Source organism: Ambystoma mexicanum, chromosome 11 (genome assembly GCF_040938575.1).
Source record: "Ambystoma mexicanum isolate Mex_15411 chromosome 11, UKY_AmexF1_1, whole genome shotgun sequence".
NCBI classification, from domain to species: Eukaryota; Metazoa; Chordata; class Amphibia; order Caudata; family Ambystomatidae; genus Ambystoma; species Ambystoma mexicanum.
This window is the reverse complement of record NC_090934.1, coordinates 1,005,990,177-1,006,015,157: the sequence shown is the minus strand read 5'-3', so window position 1 is coordinate 1,006,015,157 and position 24,981 is coordinate 1,005,990,177. Positions and strand designations below refer to the sequence as shown.

Sequence of the window (24,981 nt, the reverse complement as noted above, 5' to 3'; positions counted from 1 at the left end):
ACCAGACTAGAGAGGCAGACGATTTATAAAGTACAAGAAGGTACCAAGGATAAGTGACATCTCGGGATCAAGATGAAGAGACTTATGCCACAGACCTGATGAAGATACTTAGTTCATTTAAACGTGAACAGATGCAATGAAACGCAAGCAGCAAAGCAATCATGAAGCTAGCTACGTGCTTTTAACTTGTTAGACCGTGGCAAGCGCCAACATATACATATATACCTCTATAGACATATGGACTAAGAAAAGATGGATGTTTCTGCTATGTATATAAGCAGTACTGAACAAAGCAAGAAGACCTAATTTCAGTGTCACAGTTAAGAAAAGCAAATGATTTAAACAGAGTAAAAGCTCAGCTAAGGAGTTGACGGAGCAAAGGAAGCCAAGGTCTTATCAGACTGAAATTAGCTGACATTGGATACAATTAACGTGAAAGAACAGAAGCTCCTGGTCAAGCAAAAACAAAAGACGTCAGAGGACTATTGAAAATAAAATCAAATTCATTAAAAAGCTAAATTTCATGGTGTCCAGTCACGTGATAGAAGGAAGTTGGACGAACGAGATGATCACACCTACGCACGGAAGCCGGCTAGTGCCCATTCTCCTTACAAATTCTCAGAGAACAGTACAAACTCAAGGCCAACTTCAAAGCATTAATTGACTGTGGACCATTGAGGTGATGATGGATGATATTTTAATTGGTGGGAAGCTGGTGCTAAAAGAAGCTCACCCGCACCTGGTTGTTCAGTGTGCGTTCTGCTAAATGTAAGTAAAAAAGTACTGACGGGGGTTAGAAGCCAACCAATTGTAGGGGACCACGTAGTTGGGAGTCCTATAGTGTGTGTAGCCAATGGGACGTTGTACATTTAGTGACGTTCATAGTGGCCATTTTAGGGGAGGGCTTAGTTGCCCCACCTGATGTTAACTATCCAATTACCTCTTTCTGTTACTCTCTACAGATATGGGACCTATGCTTAGTTATTCACTTAGAACCAATCCAACCTCCTGTTAGGTTTAGCTAGTTTGCCACATAGGATGACGTTGGTAATGACGCAGGTCAAAACGCCGATGATGACCAGTTATGGGTATAAGAACCCAATTTTTTATGAAGTAAGCAGAGTCAGAGTGTAGAACGATTACGGATGTTCGTTGTACTCCCTGTTTTAGATACTTGGCATTAAAACGGACGAACTTTGCCAAACTATTTGTGTCATCTTGATTATTGATGTATGAATAAAATCTGCATCACCATCTATCTCCAGGGTATTGCTTCTCATCTTAAAGGGCTGTTTGGTTGGGAACACCCAGCTCAAAACTGTTTCAAAGCACTCACAGAGCAAACAGGTTGGGGCCAAGGGAAGGTGGACAATGAATTACAGCAAGGATAAATAATTAAATTAATAGTACAAACAAATATTCAGAGTAAAGGGGAGACACACGGACTTAGCCTTATGAGTGTTCAGAACGTGCAAGTGCACAGGGGGATGGGGTGAGGGATAGGTGTTTTGATGCTCATGGAGAAGCGCTCAGGGGAAGGGCTAACAGGAGAGGAGCGTAAGTGCAACCACCTGTGTAGCGTGAGCCCAAGTAAGTGCAGAAGAAAGACAGCGGATTGCATGAGCGATATGGGGTGGTCAAGGCCGGAGGACACATAAGTGCCCTGCACATCAGTCACGCTGCTGTAAGATTAGCAGGGAAAAGAGGAGGAGAAGGAAGAGGTAAGGAGAAAAATCTTGAGGCTTTTTTGGAGCTTTACGGAGGTCATGCTAAAGACGCAGAGGGAGGGGGAGGCTGTTCCACAGGAGGCAGACAGCTGAGGAAAGTGATCGGCCACCAGCTCTCTTTTTAGCAAAGCGCTTAACACTCACGGAGTTGGTGCCAGAGGAACGGAGCAGTCTAGAAGGAGAGTATTTGGTCAGGAAGCGTTGAAGATAGTGGTCCCCGGCCCAGATAGCCTTGTGGATGATACAGAGGGATTTGAATTTAATCCGTGCTGAGACCGGGAGCTAGTGAAGGCATTGTAGGGCAGGAGAGATGTGGTCCCTGGGCTTGAGGCCAAGGATATGGATCGCTGCCATATTCTGGGTTAGCTGGAGGGGTCACAGGGACGAGGAAGGAAGATTGAGGAGGCTATTGTAGTAGTGTAGTATAGAGAGAACCAGAGCACGGGTAACATTGAGTTTCTGGGGGAAGGTGAGGAAGGGAAGAGTCTCTTTGAGAAGGAAGAGCTGAAAGTGGGACTTCTTGACAATGTCCTGAATATAGGGGATAAAGGAAAGGGAGAAGTCGAAGATGGCTCTGAGATTCCTAGCTTCAGTGGAGGGGGGGCATGGAGGAAGGCCAGAGTACAGGGAAGAAGTATGGTGCAGGGGACCCAATAGGGAGAATCTTTGTTTTGCTAGCATTGAGGCAGAGGTCATTAGCAGTGCACCAGGCCTGGGTGGCAGAGAGACATTCAGGGATGAAGGAGGGTGCAAGGGCGTCAGTGGGAAGTTTGAAGAAAAGTTGTGTTTCGTCAGCGTAGCACTGGAAGTTGGGGGACAAGGAAGAAATAAGTTGTGCCAGCAGAGAAAGATGTATGGTAAAGAGCCAGGGCAAAAGAATGGATCCCTGGGCAACGCCACAGGTGGCAGATTAAGAAGACGAGGAGAAAGGGCCAAGAATGGTTTTGGAGGAACGGTTAGTTAGGAAGGAGGTAAGCCAGTCCAGTGCCTTTTTATGAGGAGGGAATGGTTCACTGTGTCAAATGCACAAGAGAGTTCAAGAAGGATGAGGACAGCAGGGGAGTTGGAGTCAAGAGATGCAAGCAGTTCTTCACAGGTGTTCAGAAGAGTAGTTTCTGTGTCTCTGGATGCTCGTATTCCATACTGGTGGTCATGTAGGCCACCAACAGGTTTGGTATGAGAGTTGAGTTGGGGAAGGGCTAGCTTCTCGAGCGGTTTTCCCAGGAACAGGGTGATGGCAATCGGGCAGTAGTTGATTGGGGAGGAAGGGTCTGCTGAGGGTTTTTGGAGTGCAGAAAGGGGTATCCAGTTAAAATGTCGATTTTATTTTCTCCAAATGCAATAATGTGGAAAAAAATAATGCACAAAAAAATAAAATCGAAATCGTTTTTTTCGGCATTTATTTTCGACAATATGGCATTCGAAAAAATGTCATTCGACATATTAACTATAAACCGCAGAAAGGAGTGCTTAAGGGAAGATGGAAATTACCTTCTTCCTACCATCTCGAGTCACGATATGCCTTTGCCAGGCAAAATCTCGAGTTTCCGGGCTAATGTGGCGGTGTGAGCATCAGCCCTGATGTGGGTGCGTGCCTATGTAGCCCTAATCAACACTCAAGCCAGGGTTATGTCTGTTGCTGGGAAGATCCCAATTTGACTGCTACATAACCGTACTATTGGTGGGTGGGGGTAACCCTGGCTCGGATTGGGAGAAAAAGAGGAGTCCTACAGCCATTCTACAGATCATCATTTGGAGCCAAGACCCCTAGACACCTATGAAGAGTTGCAACCCACTGAAGACCCATGCTTTGAACATTGAAGATATCCATCATTGCCTGCAGCCCAAGATCTGGTGAACTGGTTAACCCAATCTCCTGAAGACCCTCATCAGTGCTTCAACCAGTTAGCTGGTGAGACCCACCGGTCTAGAAACCCGCATCAAGATCCTTCCCCAAGAAGGCTTCAGAAGTGCCCCTAAACATCCTCTATGCAGATCACCTCCTCCAGGGCATCTCCAAAGCATCAGTATCCGTTCTGAGTTTTGGCTTGGAATGTTGTGTTATACTGAGCGTCACGCTGGCGCTGTGTACCTGTTCACTGGGGATCTTGTTTTGACCTCAAAGCCAGACTGTCAATGGAAGTGTAGAGGTGGTGATGTGGCGCAGGGAACCAACACAACTGCCTCCCCTGATATGGAAACAGGGGTCAGTGCTGGATCGGCTCCCAACGCCACGGGACAGTGCTTCCCTGATTACCGTGACGTTGGTAGTGCAAGCACTGACGGGGAAGGCCACGTAGAATCAGATGGTGTACTGTCGGAAGGTCACTAAGTGGAACTGGCGCACACGAATGATACAGCTAGCAACGGCTCCACAGGAAACCAGGCAGAGGATGGGAACAAGCAAAGTTGATATCCAGGTTGTCCTGTGGCCAGGACTCCAAACCAAGGCAGAAAAGACAGATTCCATGGCGGGATAATGAGACCAGGCAGACAGGAAGGACTAGGATCCCCAATCGGGGAGTAGGCAGGAGGAGGGAAGGCAGCGAGAGAGGGGAAAGGGAGGGAGGCCGACCAAGAGGGAAGGAACCCAGGAGGAAGAAGGCTAGTCTAGGTAGAGAGGAGCAAGGACTGGACTGGGGCAGAACCTAGAACCCTAGGCAAGGACCAAAAGAGCATGGATCGAAGGGGCGGCAGACAAGCCGAAAACCGTGCTGAGACACACTAAGGTAATAGTCTCTGGTCCTTAAATAGGGCTGTGGGCGAAAGTGAGGCTTGAGCAGCAAGCGGAAGCAACTGTGTTGCTCGTAGGACTGCGCATGCGCGAAACACCGAACACGGACATCTGCGCATGCACAGTGATGATATAATGGCAGCGCCGGGCACCAACACTAGGAGACCACCAGCGTGGATACAGGTGCGGGACGCTGCGTGAGTGGACAGTTAAATGACGTGACACTATGCCTCGGAGCCCCGGGCTTCCTTGGGTGCCTGTAGAAGAACTTGCGGACCAGGCATGTTGTGTGGACATTGGAACAAGGCTCCCAAGAACGATTGCAGGCAGGATAACCTTTCCAATCCACCAAGTATTGGAGCACTCCCCGGCAGATACACGAGTTGGACCTCAAATTCCAGAACACCCTGCAGCAGGAGAGTTGGGGGACGAGAATAGGAACGACCCAGTGTATCAGATCGACAAGGCTTCAAAAGGGATGCGTAAAATACAGGGTGTACCCGCCAAGCTGTGGGCAAAAGCAAGTGAAAGGCCACTGAGGACACACGTTTTAGGATCTTAAACGGTCTACAGAATCTAGGAGCCAGCTTGGTGGGGAGGTTCCTGACCGGTAGATTCTTGGAGGAGAGCCAAACCAGGGCTCGCATCTTGAACAAGGGCTCTGTGGTACGTTTCCTGTCTGCCTGAACCCGCACACCCTCCTGAGTAAGGTCTCCCCGGCCTTGCAATGTTGTCCCTGGAGCCGAGTCACCATGGTGTCTGCTGCTGGAACGGAACTAGGTGTTATTGGGAGCAGAGGAAGCAATTTTGGATGTTGTCTGGCAGAGCAGTACATAGGACTCTGGTCAGTGGCGAAATGGACGGCGTTGTGTGCCTCTTCGGCTGTATCCAGTTGACTGTACCAATTGTTCTGGGCGGCGTTCGCGTAGCTACATAGGTATTGCTCCAGGGCCTGGTTGGTGCGCTCAGTCTGCCTGTTGGTTTGGGGACAGGGGCTAGCCAGAGCTTCATGCATGCTGAATACCCAGTTGTTTGCACAATTGAATCTAGAACTTGGAAAGGAACTGAGAGCCTCAGTTGGATAGGATCTTCTCGGGTAAGCCGTGTAGATGGTAAATGTCATGCAGAAACACACGTTGTAAGGAACTCGTGGTGGCAACAGTAAAGACAGACACAAGTGATCACAGTTCTGTTACGCGCACCTGGTCTCTGCGGGGACGTAGGGGCATGGTTGCAGCCCTCCCTGGAAGGGGATCCCCCTTGTCAGGCTTCTTCCCCTGCTCATATGCTGTGGGCTGCGACAATTGTTGACACTGCTCCTGCATGGATGCGAGAGATCGTGAGAATGCCGCTATGTGACTGCTGTCTCTCTCAAACCCTTCTTCCCAAAATGTGGTGAGCATGCGCCGACCCATATAGTCTCATCTGTTGATTAATGATGACGAGCTCTCCGTTCCGCTTCTCACTGCAGGGGCGCTTCTTGATGGACCGAGTTCCTTCACTGGCCCATTGTGCGTGGCAGCCCAGACCAGCTGTGGCTTAACCACTCCTGAAGGTAAGTGTCTTATGACTTTAAAATATTGTGATGTTGATTGATATGATATGGCATTTATAACGCGCCTATACAAAAGTGTTTCAAGGCGTGACGAGGCAAGGGAGGGAGAACAAAGGGAAGACAGACAGCGATCCTACTAGGCCAGGTGTCATTCAGATCGCGGAAGTGCATGGGAAGGGAGAGGGGGGGGAAGTGCAATACAAGGGATAGTACAATAAAAAAGATAAATAAAAACGGCCAGCAGGTGGCAAGTGTACAGTAAGTGCAGAACATAAGTGCTGGTAGTGGGACTGTAAGGATACAGAAAACAGTCCCTAGGTGCAGGGGTTGTCAGGGAGGCAGTGCAGGTGGGCAACTGGCGGGCCTGGGCCCAAGATCAGAAGGGAGGCCAGGTATCCAGTGCAGTATCTGTCCCGAAAATCAACAGGGGAGAGGGGGAGTGAAGGCAGAAGCAAAGAGGAAGGTTTTGAGGTGCTTCCGGAACCGGAGATGGTTCTCCTCAAGTTTCAGGGAGGCAGGAAGGCTGTTCCAGAAGGAGGACCCTGCCGAAGAGAGAGATCTAACACCAACTCGTTGCTTGGAGAAGCGACTGACCCTGAGGGAGTTGGAGCCCGAAGAGCAGAGAGGTCGAGAAGGAAGATATTTAGGAAGAGAGAGTTGAAGGTATTTCAGCCCCAGACCCCAGAAGGCCTTGTGGACAATGCAGAGGGTTTTGACCTTAATCCTCGCAGCCACTGGGAGCCAGTGCAGAGATTTCAGTCCTGGAGAGATACGATCCCTGGGCTTGAGGCCAAGGACAAGTCTCGCAGTCCTGTTCTGGATAAGTTTCAAAGGGCGGAGAGTAGAGGCAGGCAGATTTATATAGAGGCTGTTACAATAGTCCAGCTTAGAGAGAACCAGGGCTCTGGAGACAGTGAGTTTCTGGGTGAAGGAGAGGAAAGGAAGAATACCTCTGAGGAGGTGCAGCTGGTAGTGTGACTTCTTAGAGACATCAGAAATGTGAGGAGAGAAGGAGAGTGTGGAGTCGAAGATGACCCCGAGGTTTTTAGCCATGCAGGTGGGAGTGGGAAGAGGGCCAAGAGAGGCCGGCCAGAGAGCTGCCGATGAGTAGAATCTCAGTCTTACTGGCATTAAGGCAGAGGTCATTGGTGGCACACCGCTCCTGAATGGTGTCCAGTCAAATGGTCGAAAATAAAAGATCGAATGACCATTTGATCGACAGTCAAATGGTCGGAAAAAAAGGTCGAATTTTTTATTTATTAATATATATATATATATTTTTGTTTTGGTTGGTTAAAAAATATTTTGACTAAAGAAAATGAGGGGTTAGGGGGGGATCCCCCCTATAAAAAAAAACATTTTTTTTCGACCATTTGACTGTCGATCAAATGGCATTCGATCATTTGGTTTTCGACCAAATGACTGGTAACCCTCCTGAATGGCAGACAGACAGTCAGAGATGAGGGAAGGAGAGGCGGAGGCGAGGGTAGCCTGAAAATGAGCTGAGTATCGTCTGCATAGCACTGAAAGTTGGGGCAGAGAGCGGCAATGCAGTGGGCAAGGAGTGCCAGTTATTGGTTGAACAGCCAATTGGTTGAACAGATTCCTGATTATTGTCTGTATCTTTTAATGATGTCTTTCCTCCGCTTCTCCCAACAGATGAAATGCGGCCCAGCGGTAGTTGCGGTGCATGGAGCGTGGCCAAATGGGAAGAGAAGGGAGTCCCCGATGCTCCGACAGAAGGTGAGTGTTAGTTTAAGGTTAAGCGTGAGGATTTGTCAAAGCGCGACCTTGAACGTAATGTCTTAGCAAATTCTAACCTTGTCTTTATCTTTTTCTCTTGCAGCACCATCTTCCGATGGATTGCTCGTAGTTTCACGATGTTGTCGTGGAGCGCTGCTTTCCGGAGGTCTGGAGATGGATGATAAATGCCAGAGTCAACAATGATGTTTGCCGAAAACAGATTCCAAAGTAAGTGCAGCGGCTGGTAGCTGGAAACAAGGTAAGCTGCTCTCAGGCTGGTAGCTGGAAACAAGGTAAGATGCGCTTAGGCGGCGGTGAGCGTTACGCTGCCATCGGCAGAATAATGCGAATCGTTTGCATGCAGGCTGGGCAGGATTATATAGTTTAGCCTTGGCCACGGCCATTAGGCTTGGCTCACTGGCCCCACCCTGCCAATCCTAAAGGATGCTGCACGTCCAATCCAACCCTCTCAATAAGCCACGCCCGAACAAATGCATGTGGAGGCCCCTGCAGGGAAAACAAGTACCTTGCACCAAATAAAAGTGTGCCAGTGCACACTTATTCATGAGCCTGGCGCCAAGGGACAATAAAAGGTTGTGTTACCCCTTGCTCTTGTCCCCTGATGGTGCGGGGTCTGTGGTTCCGGGCCAATGGCCATGACAAGTTCAAGGGTGTTTATTAACTGTATACATAGGTTGGAAAAACGCCTACTCTAAACCTAAATCTAAGATGGGAGCAAGCTACGACCATCAAATAATAATAAGGCAGTCCTAGTTGCGTCCTGTCAAATAAAAAGGCCTATACTAAGATAAACCTATTGCCAATCCTTACAACTAAATACAATAAGAGTGTGGGATAGGATTTACAAGAAAGAAAGAAGTGTTCATAAATGAAAAGTCAGGACGTGTTTGTCGATGTCTCCTTTTCCCACATTTTGAGCACTGGACATGTGGGACTCCTGAGCACAGCACACTCTCGAGCTTCCATAGCATGAGACGACAGTACAGTTTTTGGGTATCAGGATTTTGGTGGTTAGGTCTCTTTTCTACAAAAGGTCTCTTGCCTCCGAGGACCTGATGTGTTTAAAATAATAAACAAAAATAAGTTCCATTCCGTATGTACATTGGCTGATGACTTTTCACCCTTGAGTGCCCCTCTTCCGGGCTCAAACCCCTCTCAAACATCAGCCTCACTCCGTCGGGTCCACTACGGCTTTTCAAAACAATCTCACCTGTGACATTCACAAGTCTTAATGTCTTTTTAAACAGTTCACTGTGGACATCGCTCTGCCGGGTTCACTCTTGTCAACACACTGTTCATTGGGACTTCAGGCTTCGCCCTGTTCTATCGATATCCCTCCATCGGGTTCACTCTTGCCAATTATACAGTTTTCTCTTTTATCACTATGCGGGATCCCTCTCCCTTACCCTCCCAATTACGTGCCGGTCAAAGACTTTCGACAGTACAGGGGGTTTTGCTAGTCCCCTGTATGACCGCTATGACCTTTTCCTTGCAGCTCTCTTAGGGCCTTCTGGTTTCAGTAGTTTCAACAAACACGGGATCAACCTGAGTCTCTCCAGTGAGCACCCACTTGGTGCCAGAGCCCTCTGCAGCTGGTTTTCCCTTAATGTTAACAGTACTTTGAACTTTCCTTCATTTTCCACTTTGCGACTTTCGTTCAACACAGTTCGGTTTCTTATCGACTCTCCCCTCGACTCACCGGCTGTAATGAACAGCGTAGCTTTTCTTGTATCTGAAGTCAAGGACGGTACCATGGTAGCACATGTTTCTCTCTCTCTCCTGATTATCAGCGTAGGCATTCTCCGTTTACCGATGACATCTGCTGGAACACGCGCGCTGGCTATTGTTTGTGGTCTTACAATTCCTTCCACTGAGGCTTTGTGGGTCTGGGTCGGAAAGGGCAAGGTCATGTCTCTCCTGGTCACCCTTTCGATTTTCTCTGCCTTCCTCCTCCCCTTCTACTTCCGTGCTTGTATAGCTGTCTAGTCGCGCTGTCTGCCTTGCTCGTAGTGTGCTCTTGTGCTCCACCTTTTATCCCTGTGGCGAAGGGAAAGGGCTGTCAGGTGTGTGTGATTCTGGTCAATTGCCTGACTTTGCCTGACCCTTTTGTTGGGACATGTCAACGGCTCTGGTGTTAGTCCATTGTCTTTCGTAATGTGCAAAAGTGTGTAGGAAAAGGGGGCGGGGTAGAGTTTCTGAGTATCCTACATGATAGGCCGGGGAAAAGGTATTAGAAGAAGGGGGATACCGCGTCTCACCCGTCAGTGTCCCGCTTCCATTCCCCGAGGACCACCCCCATCCAGGTGATCCTCCCTCACTCGTCCACCCCCAGGAACTGGATCCAATAACAATGGCCGTGTCCTGGCTACCTGGATGACAGATCCCTGGGGACTAGTCAGGGAGACACCTTCAGTTTTTTCACACTGTGCAGTCTAGATTGCAGTGGAAACGGAAACCAGTGGTATGAAGTGCATCATCTTGGTGAAGCAGTCCACCACTACTATGATACAGGTGTGGCCGTCTGATGCAGGGAGTTCCACAATGTAGTCCATGGTAATAGTGTGCCAATGGTACGGAGTAATTTTGGTGGGATGTAACAACCCAAACTAACGTCTGCGACTGGTCTTGTTCTGTGCACAGACAGGACAAGAATCCACATAGTTCTGTACTTGTTCTGCCCATCCAGTCCACCAAAACCGTCGGGCAATTCATTTGTGTGTGTCCTTGACTCCACGATGTCCACTCATCTTGGCAACATGGAAACTGCGTTGTACCAAGGAACGGTGAGTCGTTGCCGGTACATAGAGCTGACACAGAAAATACAACAACCCGTTCTTTTCGGTTACGCCAGGCATCCAAAGGATTTCTGCCCTCAGTAGGTCTGTCAGGGTGTCTTGTAGGAAGAATTGTAAATATGGGCGTATCTGACACAAGAAATCCTTTGGGGAGAGAACCGGTATCTCGTCCTCAGGTTCCACAGGTACAGACTGCAGAGAATGTGACCGAGCATCGACTTTCTGGTTCTGTTTGCAGGGAATGTAGGTTACTCTGAAATCGAACTGGGAAAAAAAAGGCCCAACAGGCTTGTCTGGATGTTCGCCATTTTAAGGATCGTAGATGTTCTCAGTTCTTATGGGCGGTTCGTATTACACGGTAAAGCGACTCCCAAGGAGATGACGACAGCACTCCTCGAATGCGGCTTTGATGGGCAAAAGTTATTTTCTATTACGGAATAGTTCCGCTCGCTTGTGGTCAGCTTCCGTGAATAGTAGGCAACGGGATGTTCAATTCTGGTTCCAGGGTTTAATTGCAGCAAAACCCGCCCCTATGGCGACATTGGAAGTGTCAGTTTCAAGAACTAAAGGTACGTCTTCATTGTGATGCCGTAAAATGGGTGCAGATGTGAACGTAGCTTTCCGGTTTTCGAATGCTGTCCGGGCTTCTCCTCCCCAAAGGAAAGACACGTTGGTACTGGTCAAAGCTGTCAGAATGGAAGCTGATCGGGAGAACTGTGGGATGAAGCGCCGATAAAAATGAGCAAATCCCCAAAAACGCTGTAGTGCCTTGAGATCATGGAGTTGTTTCCATTGTTGAATGGCCTGGACCTTAGTGGGATCCATCTAAATACCATCATGACTTATAACGTATCCCAGAAATTCCATGCGGTCTTGATGAAAAAGACACTTCTCTGGTTTGGTGAATAAATGGTTTTGGGACAGTCTTTGCAGGACTTGCGTGACATGTGAGACATGATCTTGTAAGGAAACAGAAAAAAACAAAATGTCATCCAAATAGACCCAGACAGTTAAACCAATAAGGTCAGAAAAGATGGTGTCCATAAAACATACACAACCCAAAAGGCATAACCTGGTATTCATAATACCCCAACGGAGTCTTAAAGGCTGTCTTCCATTCGTCTCCTTCTTTTATTCTTACCAGGTGTTAGGCCCCTGTGAGGTCAAGTTTGGTAAAAAAAAAGCAGGCTGTATGCAATGACTCCAGAATGTCACGGATTAGAGGCAGTGAGTATCAGTCCTTTCGGGTGATGTCGTTCAATTGACGGTAATCGCAACGTCCTCTCCTTCTTTTGTATGAAAAACAGCAGAAAACCAGCAGGGGACTTGGAAGGCGCAATGCAACCTTTGACCAGGCAATCTTCAATGTATTGTTGCAGAGCCCCTCTCTCTTGGGGTGTTAGTGAGTCGATCTTGCCATGTTGTATGACTGAATCAGGAACAATGTCCACAGAACAATCAAAATGCTGGTGAGGAGGCAGAGGAATTCCTGCTGGTTCAGCGAAGACATGGTAGTAGGCGTGGTATTCAGGAGGTACGGTCTGCAGGGTACATACCCGCTGAGAACAAGTGTCCTCCAGAGGAGTTGGAAGCAAGGACAAGGACGAAATGGACGTGGGTGGACAAAAACCTGTGCAGCGAGTGGAAGTAAAATTGACCATTCTAGTCTCCCAGTTGATATGTGGGTTATGAAACAAGAGCCAAGGCAGACCCAACACCACTGGAAAAGATTGGGACTTCAAACTGTCTAAGCAGATACTTTCCCCATGGTCGTTCACCCATCATTTCAGTGTTCGCATTTGTTGATGTATGGGCCCTCAGGATAACAGGGTACCATCAATGACTTGAACCAGAGTCTGACTGGTCTTTTCATGAAGAGGAATACCAACAGTGGCAGCAAACTCTGTATCCACATAGTTCCCTGAAGCTCCACAATCCAATAACGGCAGGGTTTCTTTGACTCTTTCCTGTCATACGATCCTTATCCACAAAACCAGAAAGGGTACAGGTTCCATTGGTTTGGCAAGCACATCCTGAGGTGGAAGTTTTGTTATGCTGGATGGGTCTGTCGTTGCCTTCCTTCCTAACGACAGCCCTACTAGTTTTCCGACTTCCTGGGTGGTCAAAGAGGGCACGTCCCCAAAAAGTGCCTGGATGCCCCGCAATACAAGCACAACCAGGTTCCTTCCGGTTTCTGTCAAGGGACCGCAAATCACCCCCAGTTGCACGTGTTTGGGGCAGTTTTGGGGGGGTCTTTGCCCTGCTCCAAGAATTACAGGTGGACAGAAACTCTGTCCGTCCTCTGCCTTTCATTCATTCTTTCGCTTAACCGATGATCATTCCGAAGTGCCTCATCCATTAATGCCTGGATCATATCGGTTTTAAGTATGTGCAACAGTTCGTCCCTGTACTAATCGCTTAGCCCCCATTGGAACAAGCTTTTCTGGGTAACTTCGGGCCAAAAGGAATCCATGGCTAGCTGCTGAAAGCGGCTTATGTAGGCAATGATGTCGCTGTTGGTTCTGAGCCACTGAGGTTTGATTAGGTGACGACTGGAAGACATCCAGAAAGGCTTTCTCGAATGCGGCAAAGTCATTCAGAATGGGTCTGTTAGAGGATACCAAGGGCAAAGCCCAGGCCAGAGTGGCTCTGGTTAAGTTCCCCAGTACATAGCCGATCTTGGCTTTGTCCAGGACGAAGTGCGTGGGTCGGAAAAGGAAATGGATCTAGCAGTGATTGCAAAACTCTGCCAGGCGTCTGGGATCTGCATCAAACCGCAAAGGTGCAGTATTTGCTATTGTGCTTTCAGCCTGGGAGGCAGGTCCAATACCCTGTACCATCTGGCGCAGGGTGGCATTCTCCTGGTGTAAGGTAGTAACTAGTAACTTCCAGACATAGAGCCTGTAATTCATCCCTGAGTTCCTGCATATCTTGCATGTCGGAATCGAGAGAGAGGCGCCTCAATCTGTTATACTGAGCATCGCACTGGCGCTGTGTACCTGTTTGCTGAGGCTCTTGTTCTGACCTCGAAGCCAGACTGTCAATGGAAGTGTAGATGTGGTGATGTTGTGCAGGGAACCAACCCAACTTCCTCCCCTGATCTGGAAACTGGGGTCAGTGCTGGGTCGGCTCCCAACGCCACGGGACAGCGCTTCCCTGATTACTTTGACATTGGGACAGTGCAAGCACTGACAGGGAAGGCCACCTAGAATCCGATGGTGTACTGGCTGAAGGTCACTAAGTGGAACTGGAGCACACGACGGATACAGCCAGGAAGGGCTCCACAGTAAACCAGGCAGATGATGGGAACAAGCAAAGTAGATGTTCAGGGTGTCTTGTGGCCAGGACTTCAAACCAATGCATGTAAGGCAGATTCCTGGGCGAGATGATGAGGCCAGGCAAACAGGAAGGACCAGGATCCCCAATCAGGGAGTAGGAAAGAGGAGGGAAGGCAGCGAGAGAGAGGACAGGAGTGAGGCCAGCCAAGAGGGAAGGAACCCAGGGGGAAGAAGGCTTGTCAGAGAGGAACAAGGACTGGACTGGGACAAGGCACAAGAGAGAGCAAGCCTGGGCAGAACCTAGAACCCTAGGCAAGGACCAAAAGCGCAAGGAGCGAGGGCGCGGCAGACCGACAAGCTGAAAACCGCATTGAGACGCACTAAGGTAAGTGTATCCGGTCCTTAAATAGGGCTGCGGGGCGAAAGTGAGGCTTGAGCAGCAAGCGGAAGCAACCGCGTTGCTTGTAGGACTGCGCATGCACAAAACGCCGAACACGGACGTCCAGGCATGAGCAGTGAGGATATAATGGCAGCGCCCAGAGGGACGGGACCCCACTGGGCACCAATGCGAGGAAACAGCCAGTGCGGATACAGGTGCCAGGACGGGACCCCACAAGCCCCCAGATGCTGTGAACGTGGACAGGTAAGTGCTGTGACAGTCGTAGTTCGCCAGCTTGTGGACCAAGACCTGTCCTTGTGCAGCTGCTGGTCTCTTTCACAAAGAGCAGCCTTGCTGGTGCAGTACCTTTGTTCTCACCAGATGAGAGACTTGCTGCCGCCGGATCATAGTGTTCTTTGCTTCTGCACAATTCATTTGAGACTTGGGGGACTCCTGTCAATATGGGACCTGCAGTGGTCTTCATCTCAAGGTGCCTGTGCCGTCCAGCTGCAAGTATGTAGAAAGATCTCAGTGAAGTGCGGGCCTGCTGCCTACCCAGACCCAATCCTGACCCCATAAATTACCACTGCACCTGCTTCCCCTGCAACCTCTGCAATCGGACCAACGATTGAAGTGGGCCCAGTGAATCTAGGAACCCTAGTGTGGAGGGGTGGTTTCTACTGGCATCGGAGAAAGGGGATCGAGCTTGCATACCTATTTCGCCCTCTCCCTTGCTTGCTCATGATCGGTGGACCTCTGGGTAAGGATCCCCCCAGACCTCCCTCTAGAGTGGTGGATTTGTAGAGGTTCCCTACTCTTTTGGACTTAACTTTGTTTTTTCACTACTGAAACATTTTACCTATTTGTTGGCTTTGTCAATAGTTGTGACGCCAATACAGATTTCCACCTCCCTCAAACAGGTACTTACCTGGGACTTGTGACTCATAGTAGTACTATGTGTATTTACAGCGGAGGACTTCTCAAGTGATAGGGGCCTCAGTTTGCAATGCAAGGTAATGTGTTTCCACTGCTGTTACATTGCTTTTCATTACTTACAATTGCTTTTGCATTTCTTCAATTATTTTTCACTTACTTTCCTACTTGCATTACTGAATCACTTCGAACTCTTAAAAGTTACACCACCAACTGTGAATGTATATATGTTTAATGTTTTGATTTAGTAATAATACTGTCATGGCCACAGGCCCCAGAACACAAAAACCACACCATCTAGTGATGGGGCAATGGGTCACTTGACTCACTTATGTCCCTTTGGGACCCAAAAAACACAGGGGCCCTGGCTGGACTCAGTCCTGGCACCTTTGGCGCCAGGCTCATATAGAGATGTGAGCAGGAACACTTTATTTCAGTGCAGGGGGGCTTTTACTTTATCCTAGTGCAGGAGTGCTTTTATTTTACAAGAACTTTCCAGGAGCTGAAAGCCTTTATTCCAGAGAACATCCTCATGTGCTGGCTCATCGGGTGTGGCTCCCTAGGCCTGGTCTTCATGTGCTGACTCATCGGGTGTGGCAGGCAGGCTGAACCTGGTGGGCATGGCTTCAGAAGCTTAGCTATATAAACTGATCCATCTTTAAGGCCCGTGCTTCGTGTTACTGTGCACTCGCTTGCAACGTGACGCTCACCGCCGCTTGGACCAGTTTACTTACCTTTGAAACCAGGCGTGCTCCTGCATACTCACCTCCAGGAAACCGCTGCTTCATCTGCAGACTCATCTCCTGACATCCAGTGTTCTTGATTGCGACGCCGCAACACCGCACTCCGCATCCACAAACTCGGACCCTGTGAAGAAGAAAGAAAGACGAGGTTAGAACATCCGTCCTAGGGCCGCGCCGCATTTGAAACCTGCACGCACCGTAGTTAACAACTTACCAGCAATTGTACCGCTGCAACTTCGTTCCTCATTCCCTCCGGCTGCCGCCTCGAGCTCTGCAGCTTCTGCCGGGCCGGCAACATCGGCTGCAAGGGAAGAAAGCAAAAGAGCAAACATCAAAATTGGAACAGACAGCAATACAAGACAACGAACTTTACAATACAACAAAAACAGACGAGGAAAGACAAAGGCAAACAGGAACACTTACCTGAAGTATAGTGGATTAGTCGCAGCAGGACTGGACTACCATGTGCAAGGGACCAGCAGGAAGGAGTGCTCTCCAAACTAATCAACAGGAGCAGTCCCGAGCAGCATCACCTATTACCACCAGTCACCACATAAGCGCAGAGGGCGAAGTTGGACCCAAGCAACCTCACCCCCGGGAGGGTTGCAACCGTGCCCCAACGCCTCAGCAGAGACCAGGTGAGCGTAACAAATACTTACCTGTGCTTTTAATTGCTTAACTTTTTAATGCCTAATAAATGTATTTTTATACTTTCTAGTCTGATTGCACGTTGTGTGTCTTATTGTACCATTACACCACCCACATATCTCCTCAAGTCTAAGCCTTACTGCTCAGCTCTGCTACCTTGATTGGGTTTGGCTATACTCACTAAAATACATTGACCTCTCATAACCCTCCCCCAGGTCTGGTTCTGAAAATTCATCTTAACACTGGGATGAGGAGGGAAAGACCTTCTCAGGACATTAATGAGGCGAAGGTCTGAAGAAATGACGAGGTGTTTCTGTTACAAAATGTAACTATAAAATATCCCTGCTAAAGAAATTCTCAAATAAAGAAGTATAATGTTTATGTTGTTGTCCCTCCACTTATTGATCTATGTCCACTTTGTGACACCTGACTCGTACTTCAGATGTTGCTCGAAGGGCTGGTCCTTGTACTCCAGATGGGGCATGCAGTACTGGCAACAATACTCTAGATGACCCCAGGACTGGCCACGATTCCAGAACTGAGCACGATACTCAAGGAGATGTTTCACTGTTCATGTGTACATTGGCAACACAACTTCCATGTTCTACTATTTATCCTGCTTCTAATGCACCGAACATTTTCCTTGTTTAGCACATAGCCTTATAACACAGCGTTTAAAATTGGAGTCTATTAGGCAAACTGCATTGCATGTATAACTCACTATGGAGTTTTAGAGGCCCAGGTCTGTTGGGAAAACAATGTATTTCCATATATACCAATGAGTAAGAGAAAGCTGCAGTGTGTATGGATATGAACAATGTTATTGGAATCTTACATGGGCATCTTTTGAATGAAATCCACAGGTCCTGGGAGGCACGTTTATCTTCAATGTCCAAGATGACAAAGTGGCTGGACCACCAAGACTCAGTTTTGCACATGGACAATTGGTGGTACCAGGCCTTCCCGCACAAAGAACGCTACGAGGGCACTGAAGAGCATGTGGAACCGGTTGGCAACTCTTGCAGATTACCAGGGAAGATGAATGGAGCAAGGAGTCAATGGAAGCATATTCCTGGAAAGAGTGCTCCCGGAAGGCTGCAGTGTGTATCTGTAAGCTCTTTCACAGCCCTGTTTACAAGGGGCGAGAGCAGAGCCATGACCATGATCCTATGGGACCTGACCTCCCAGGAGATTGCTCACCATTGCATTACATGCAGAGGTATTCCAGTGCACTCAGATACAAAGGAGCAGGTGTGTCTGGTGTTGACAGGTGAGTTGCTGCTATCATTTTTTATTGGTTGTCATAAAGCATTAGACTGCTTTGAGATGTTGCTGCAGGTAATTGGTGTGGGGATGGATGGGTGGATTGGTCCATGGATGGATTCATGGATGGATGGGTAGATTGGTCCATCGATGGGTGGATTGGCCTATGGATGAATGGATGCATGGATGAATCCATGGATGGATGGATCCCTTACAATCTTTCTTTTGTTTCCCTGGTGCAGATAAAGGCCTCTCGCTCCTCATCTTTGGACTCATTCAGGAAGAGTTTTTGAACCGGCTTATGATTCATGGTTGTGCCAGCACAGTGGATTCTCTGTGCCACCTCAACCATTGGGACCGCTGCTCCATTCCATTACATGCTTTGGAGGTGAGATACTGATGCTGGAGATAAGGCACAGGCAGTGGGGCCCAGATAACCCTACACATAGCACGTGGGCCTGTGATGTGAATGTTGGTAGGACAATGGTTCGATACTTATCTGAGCTGACTTCTGCCTTCTTCTTTCCGAGGTTGTAAGGTTAGCACCACAAATGTAGGTAAATATTAAGGTACTTGTTAGGGAGCTTTTTCACAAAAGTTCTGGTGAGATGCTTCAAAAGACCAACTCTGTTGTGTGAAAAAACTGTTTCCATTAACTGAGTCCAAACTTTAAATTGGTAGAATGCAGAGCAGTCAGCCTTGACATTTAAGTAGGGAAATGGGCTGGTATCAAAATACAATTAGACATAGACACATAAATACAATGTGCCACACATGCAGTACATCAAGCTTGAAAACACTATGAAGTAAGTTCTTGGAAACTACTCCAACAAAGCAAGTATGTAAGAAAAACACAGTAGTGGATCTAAGGGTGCAGAAGTAGGATGCTGACACTGTGGTGGCATTTTGGTTGATAAATACCTTTATTATAAAGAAAATAAGGAAACCCCCCTACTTATCCCTATGACTAAGAGGGGTTGCCCTACCTCAACAAAAAGACTAAGGACTCTGCCAGGATGTCCAGTTTAAATAGTCAACCGTCCTTTGTCAAAACGCCTATTTCCAACCCTCACACGTGTAACTAATGAAGGGATTAAGGGACTTCCTGGTCCAGAGGAATGACTCCCTTCTTCTGGGCAATGTGCAATTGTTCATGGGAATGTCACCTTTGAGATTGGCTCCCTTCTCCAGGTTTCAGTTTTCCTTAAAAGGGCCAACATAAAGTTCCAGTTTCAATCAAAGTAAAAGTTCAAAGCTGCAACAAAATGATCCCTATGCAATGCCAGGGGGAATGACTCCCTTCCCTTGGTCATAGTATTTGCAATGCCAATAGATTTCTCCTCTCCTGGCTGTCCACAGAGTTCACATTACCAAGAGGACATCTCGCCTCTCTTGGCTTCTCATGATTCTTACAAACAGCACCAGGCAGAATGACTCTCTTCCCCTGGTTACAATGTTCACAATATTTGCAATATGGAGTTCACCAGGTTCTGATTATTCCCAGCCTGTCTGGGACATTCTACTGCCAGGAATTAGGTCAGTCTTTCTTCCTCAACTTGGTGAAGGGTAATAGTCTCACTTCTCCTTATTTGCTCTTCCTGGCACAGCCAATCTGGTTCACCCTTCACCCAGGTAGTGTGTTTTGGAAGACTGCCGCAGAGTTCAGCTGGCAGTCCTGGTATGCTCTCCTGCGTGGGACTGCCTTGCGTCCTGACCCCTCTACTTTGGGTTTTCGTATATGGGTCCCAGACCCCTTTTCTGTTGCTTCTCAAATATGGGTCCCAGACCCCTGCACTTAATAATGTCACAGTTCATCTGGCAGCCCTGGTGTACTCTCCTGCCTGTTACTGCCTTGGGTCCCAGACCCTTTTACTTTGACTCTTCAAATACGGGTCCCAGACCCCTTTCTCAGGTTTATATTTTTAGTATGCTTCTCATGGGCCCAGTTCAAAAGCCTGCCAGGCATTCTCTTGTGTGCATAATTCTCTTGGTTTCTTATTGTTAGGGTTCCCAACACTTCTTACAACCTTGTAATGTCTCTTGACTGGGCCTGGTTCACTATTCTGCCAGGCCTCGGTCTCTTTGGGCTGCTCTTTTGCCAATCCTGACCACAGCGTCTGGGGGTCTCTCCTTGCCTACCTGGCCCCCCTCTGCATACCTTTGCATTTGGTCCACTAGATTCTGGCTTCTGCTGCTTCCCCTGGGCTCTCATGGTCTTCTCTTGGTGGCTCCCCAGCTGATTTCTTCCAGTGAGGGAGTCTCCTGTTTCTGGCCCTCAAGATCCCCCTCCCCCTTTTTGGGAGAGATGCTGGTCTTCTTGGTTTCCCCAGTGAGGGAGACTCTAACTTCTCTCAATTCCCCACAGGCTGCTGGGGTCCAAGGGTTTTCCCCCTTTCTGGGAGGCACACTGGATGTCTTTGCTCCCCCGGTGAGGGAGATTCCAACTTCCCTTAGTTCCCCACAGGCTGCTGGAGATCAAGGGTTCCCCCTCTCTATGTGTAGTGTAGTGGTCCACAGCCCCTTCTGTTCCAGCACTTGAATTCCTGTTCCCTGCTCCTCCAGGGAAGGCTTGACAACACTTCCTGGTTTCCCTCCTCTATTTCTACTCTAGGTGGACCAATCAGAAACCAGTAACCACTAGACTGTTCCTTGTGGTTCTCAAGTGTGTGCCACATGCTTCCGTGTATCTCTCTCGTCACAGTTGTGAGAGGTCAGAAATGCGAGACAGGCACAAAGGTATCGTTTTCTTACAAGTTGCCATTTTATTCAATAGGACAGGGGTTAGACAAACTCCCTAACCTAACAAGGATGTCCCTGCCTAACAAACTAAGGCTAAAAAATGTCCTAGCGTCTAAATAGTATCTGACCCTCACACTAATATATACAGCAACATAATTATACAACGTTGGTTTGGCTGTCTTAAATTCCACAAAATAACATATTGATTTGAACTCAAAATCTTTAAACAGTAATCCTTGTGACCAGGTATGGATTCCCTTCTCCTGGATTAATTTAGAAATATCTAAAACAAAGTCCAAGTTCAAGAAAGGTCTGTGCAATAACAAAGTTCCATTGAGTGTAGCATACAAAGTCCTTTCCATTCAATATATCCGTTCACTTTCGAAAGTGAATATCTCTCTTCCAGAGGCTTGTTCACAAACAAATCAAAGCAAATGAAAATGTTTTCACAATCTCCTGCTTGGCAACCCAAATGTCTTCTCCTCCAAAACACAAATTCATTAATCAAGGCAAATGTTATTTTCGCAAAGGCCAAGCACTTGTTAGCCCATCTTAGTTCTTCTTTACAAGGGACATTTAGTCAGGATGACTCAATAATCACTTTCTGCCAATGTGATGGAATTAACACTTCCTCTTCCACCACTCCTTTTTACCACAATCACAGTACTTTATAATCATCTTCTTCTTTCCTGGTATACTCGCCTGCCAGGACTAACTACAATTGGTCCCTTTCTGGTGTACTCTCCTGCCAGGATAAAACTCCTACTTCTACAATTGTACTCTGTGGTAATGCTTGTTCCAAAACTCTCCACATCAGAATCATAAATAAGGTGATTTGAACTGACAACTGCTTCTATTTATAGTTTCTTGTCTTTTAACAGAGTGGATTACAATTCTTCCCAAATTAGTATTCTGTAAAAAACTAATGGTTCTCTTGCTTGTCTTTTAGCTGTAGGCAATGCAGGTCACAGTTCTCTCCGCCATGGTCTCTCATACAAGGAGGGCTTTGCTTCTGCTGTCTTTGGTTTCTAGTTGTGCAACCTCTTGGGTGCTGGCAATGCGAGTTACAATTATCTCCCAAATGGTATCCATGATTAGGAGAGTTGCCCCCAGTTTGTCTGTCAATCTTCTCTGGTTTTGGCATTGCAGGTTACAATTGTCCCCTAATTGATATTCCTGGTTAGGAGTGTTGCGCTCAGTTTGCCTGATTATTACTTCTTTCTGGCTTTGACAATGTAGGTCACAATAGTCCCCTAACTTTTATCCTGTATTAGGAAATGTACACCCAATGTTCTTCCTTTTCTCACTTTCCTTCGGAAGCTCAGTGTCTCCAGAGCCCTGGTTCGCTCTAGGCTGGATGACTGCAACAGGCTCTTTCTAAATCTGCCTGCCTCTACTCTTCACAACTAATCTAGAACAGGACTGCAAGACTTGTCCTTGGCCTCAAGCCCCGGGATCATATCTCTCCAGCCCTGAAATCTTTCCAGTGGCTCCCTGTGGCTACAAGGATCAAGTTCAAGACCTGCTGCATCGTCCACAAGGCTATCTGGGGTCGGGAACCACACTACATCCAACTTTCTCTTCCTAAGCTTCTTCCTTCTCGAGCCCTAGGCTCATCCACCTCCAACTCTGAGGTTCGGACGCTTCTCCAGGCAGAGAGTGGGGGGTAGATCTGTCTCCTCAGCTGAGACCGCCCTCTGGAACAGCCTCCCTCCCTCTCTCAAACTTGAGCAGGACCACCTAAGGTTCCAGAATCAACTCAAGACCTTCCTTTTCTATTCCGCTTTGTCTTCCTCTCTCTTACTGATGCCCCTGTTTGCTCGGCAAACTGGTTACCTGGCCACCCACTGAGTTTACGGGATCAGGCTCCTGCACGACAAGTTGCCCTTGCATTGCCTCCGGGCCTCCCAACCACTTAGGGACTGTATCCTTAACCCTACACTCCCCTGACTCCCTGCACATATGAGCCACCTCCCTGGCAGCACTTACGCATTCCTCTGCACTCTCCCCTCCCCCTCCACCTTATGGCACTTCTGCCTCTGCACCTGAAGTTCATTTATATATTTCTTTTCTCCAAATTGAATTGTATTCAATTTTTGCACAGCAGTACAAGTTAGGCCTAGCAATCTGCATAAAAAACAAACTGTTAATTACAGAGTTTCTAAGTTCCAAGATGTCATCTTGATTAGCTCCAAGAGTGAATACCAAATCTGGGGGCTGATTGCAGCCAGCAGTTGCATACATTTTAATAGCGTGTGAAAACTTAAAGCACTTGCTAGCCTTCCGTTAACTCCTTCCCTACCCCCTCCCTCTTCATTTATATTTTTGAAGGTCCCACTCAGGTGCTTTCTCTCCCAACAACTAGACCGCGGATGACACTTCGTCAACTCAGAGTCCCTCTTCCTCGTCCCAGTACTATGGACATTATGGAACTTGGAGTCCCTAGTTTTTAGATCAAAATTATCATTTTGTGTACAATAAGCCATTAAGGCTTTAGGAACATTGGGGGAATCATTTAGAGAGGTCTCCCACTCCCCCTGACATGAGTCCCCTCCCAAATGATCCTCCTGCATATCCCCCTCTCCCCCCCCCCCCCCGGGTCAGGAACAGGTAGCGACTGCCTTTCCCTGGCCACATGACAGTAGGCCCATGTCAGGATCTTCGGGATGATCTTATAAGATTCATTACACAGTACTGATCTTTGGATTCTTTTGCAAGTCATTGAGGATCTTCCTCGTCACAATACTGGGAAAGGGATCTTCATTTAGGTAACTCCTATTGTTCCTCATCCCAGTACTTTTTAATTGTCTTCAATGGTTGGCCACAACTCATGAGCCTATTAGGGAAGGGGTTGTTCTTAGGTTTGTGGGAAGATGGTCTATAGTCAGGTGATGGGCAGGGATACCGCATTCTCTCCTGCTGGTCGCCTCTAATCCCACCGGGGGGCCTCCCACCCATGTGATCCTCTCACTGAGCACCACCCCCACGGGGACTATCGGTAGCACCCTCACCTCCCATGCGGGCAGGGAAGAGGGGCTCCCGCTAGGAAAGAAGGGACGACATCCGAAGATTTGTCACATGGGTTAGAGTAAACATTAGTGAAGTCATTGATTCCACTACATGCAATGAAACACAATATAGAGGACTACCGTAACAGGAGTACTACGCTTTGATAGGTACTTGAAAGGTGGGAGGAAAAGCATTAAACATTGCAGGAAATACAACCAGTTGGCCAGCAAACAGCAGACAAAAGTCAGAAGTATAATACTGGGCCTGAAAGAAGTCCGAGTCCCTCTCCACCCCCCTGCCCTCCGAAATGAGTTGCAAATATTTAATCACCAACTGTTAAATTAGCACTCTTGAGAGAGGAGCTAGCCAATCAAGTGGCTAGGAACCCAGTCTTTACTTCATGGTAAAACCTGGATTCTATCCAGTCCACAGATTCCTCGCCCCAGTACGCCATCTTTTTTCCTTGCACCAACCCTCAGAGCTCTGGCCCCTTGTGCCCCAAGACCCCACACATGCGCCGTCCGCACTGCACTCATCTCTATCATCTCCCTCCCCGAAGCCACCATCTACCTTCCCTCTGGCCCTCTAGCAGCTGGTAGTTCCCCTTCCTTGATGCATATTGCTTAAGTAATGCATTATTTCCGATGGGAAAGGGTGAACTGCACTTCATATGAATGCTTTCTGTTCTGGAAACTGCAGGGCCCAAAGAGGTTGGGGGGATGTCTAGGGAAAATGTCTAAGCTTCTCAGGTGTTAAATGTTTCTCCCATAGGGATCAACGGGATGCACCCAGAAAGCCTGCTGTTGTTATGGGAATAAGTTAAGTATGTTCTAGTTTTAATCCAAAGGTGCAACAGGATGGGCCTGAGGGACCCCCAACACAGATTTACAGGCCAAGGTTCGAGTACCAGCAGGCCTATTGTAAGCTGGCTGTTGAGGAAGCCAAAGACCCACTATTGCCAATGAATATGAACAGTAGAAGGGGGGGGTTGTAGGCCCCACCCCAGTGTCTGGACCACTGAGGCCCAGGAGAACGGACCAACTATGAGATCAAGGTCTAAAGACCCAGGGACTAGTACTCAAGGAGGTGTCTGCAGCAAAAACTGCCCAGAATCGTGTGGTGCATAGTTATGTTTTTCTGTCTCAGTTGGTTCTGTCACGCTGCAGCTGGGCTTCTCTGGATGGAGTGACTCGGACTGATGACCCAGCTCAGACCAGGAGGAGGCATCTACTTTCGAAGAAAGCACTAGCACAGATGACCCACAAGGTGATAAGCCATTAAATGCAACAGAACCAGCACAAGCAGCACTCCACAACACTCCGTTAGGGACAGAGGGACCAGCCAGCTAGCAAGAAAATAGTCGGCAAAGTAGACAGTAGGTGAAGGCAACCCGGGGCACTCCACAATGAGTCTG

At 48.1% G+C, this 24,981-nt stretch overlaps 1 protein-coding gene across 1 annotated transcript in view; it reads left to right on the top strand.

The window, feature by feature from the left end:
* The window catches only part of SPG11 (SPG11 vesicle trafficking associated, spatacsin), a 1,688,331-nt gene that overhangs the window by 289,752 nt on the left and 1,373,598 nt on the right, over positions 1-24,981 (top strand). Inside the window, exons 7-8 of the mRNA XM_069624201.1 lie at positions 17,420-17,826; positions 18,062-18,207. Of these exons, the coding sequence (XP_069480302.1) occupies positions 17,420-17,826; positions 18,062-18,207 (553 nt within the window). The remainder of the gene's footprint in view (positions 1-17,419; positions 17,827-18,061; positions 18,208-24,981) is intronic.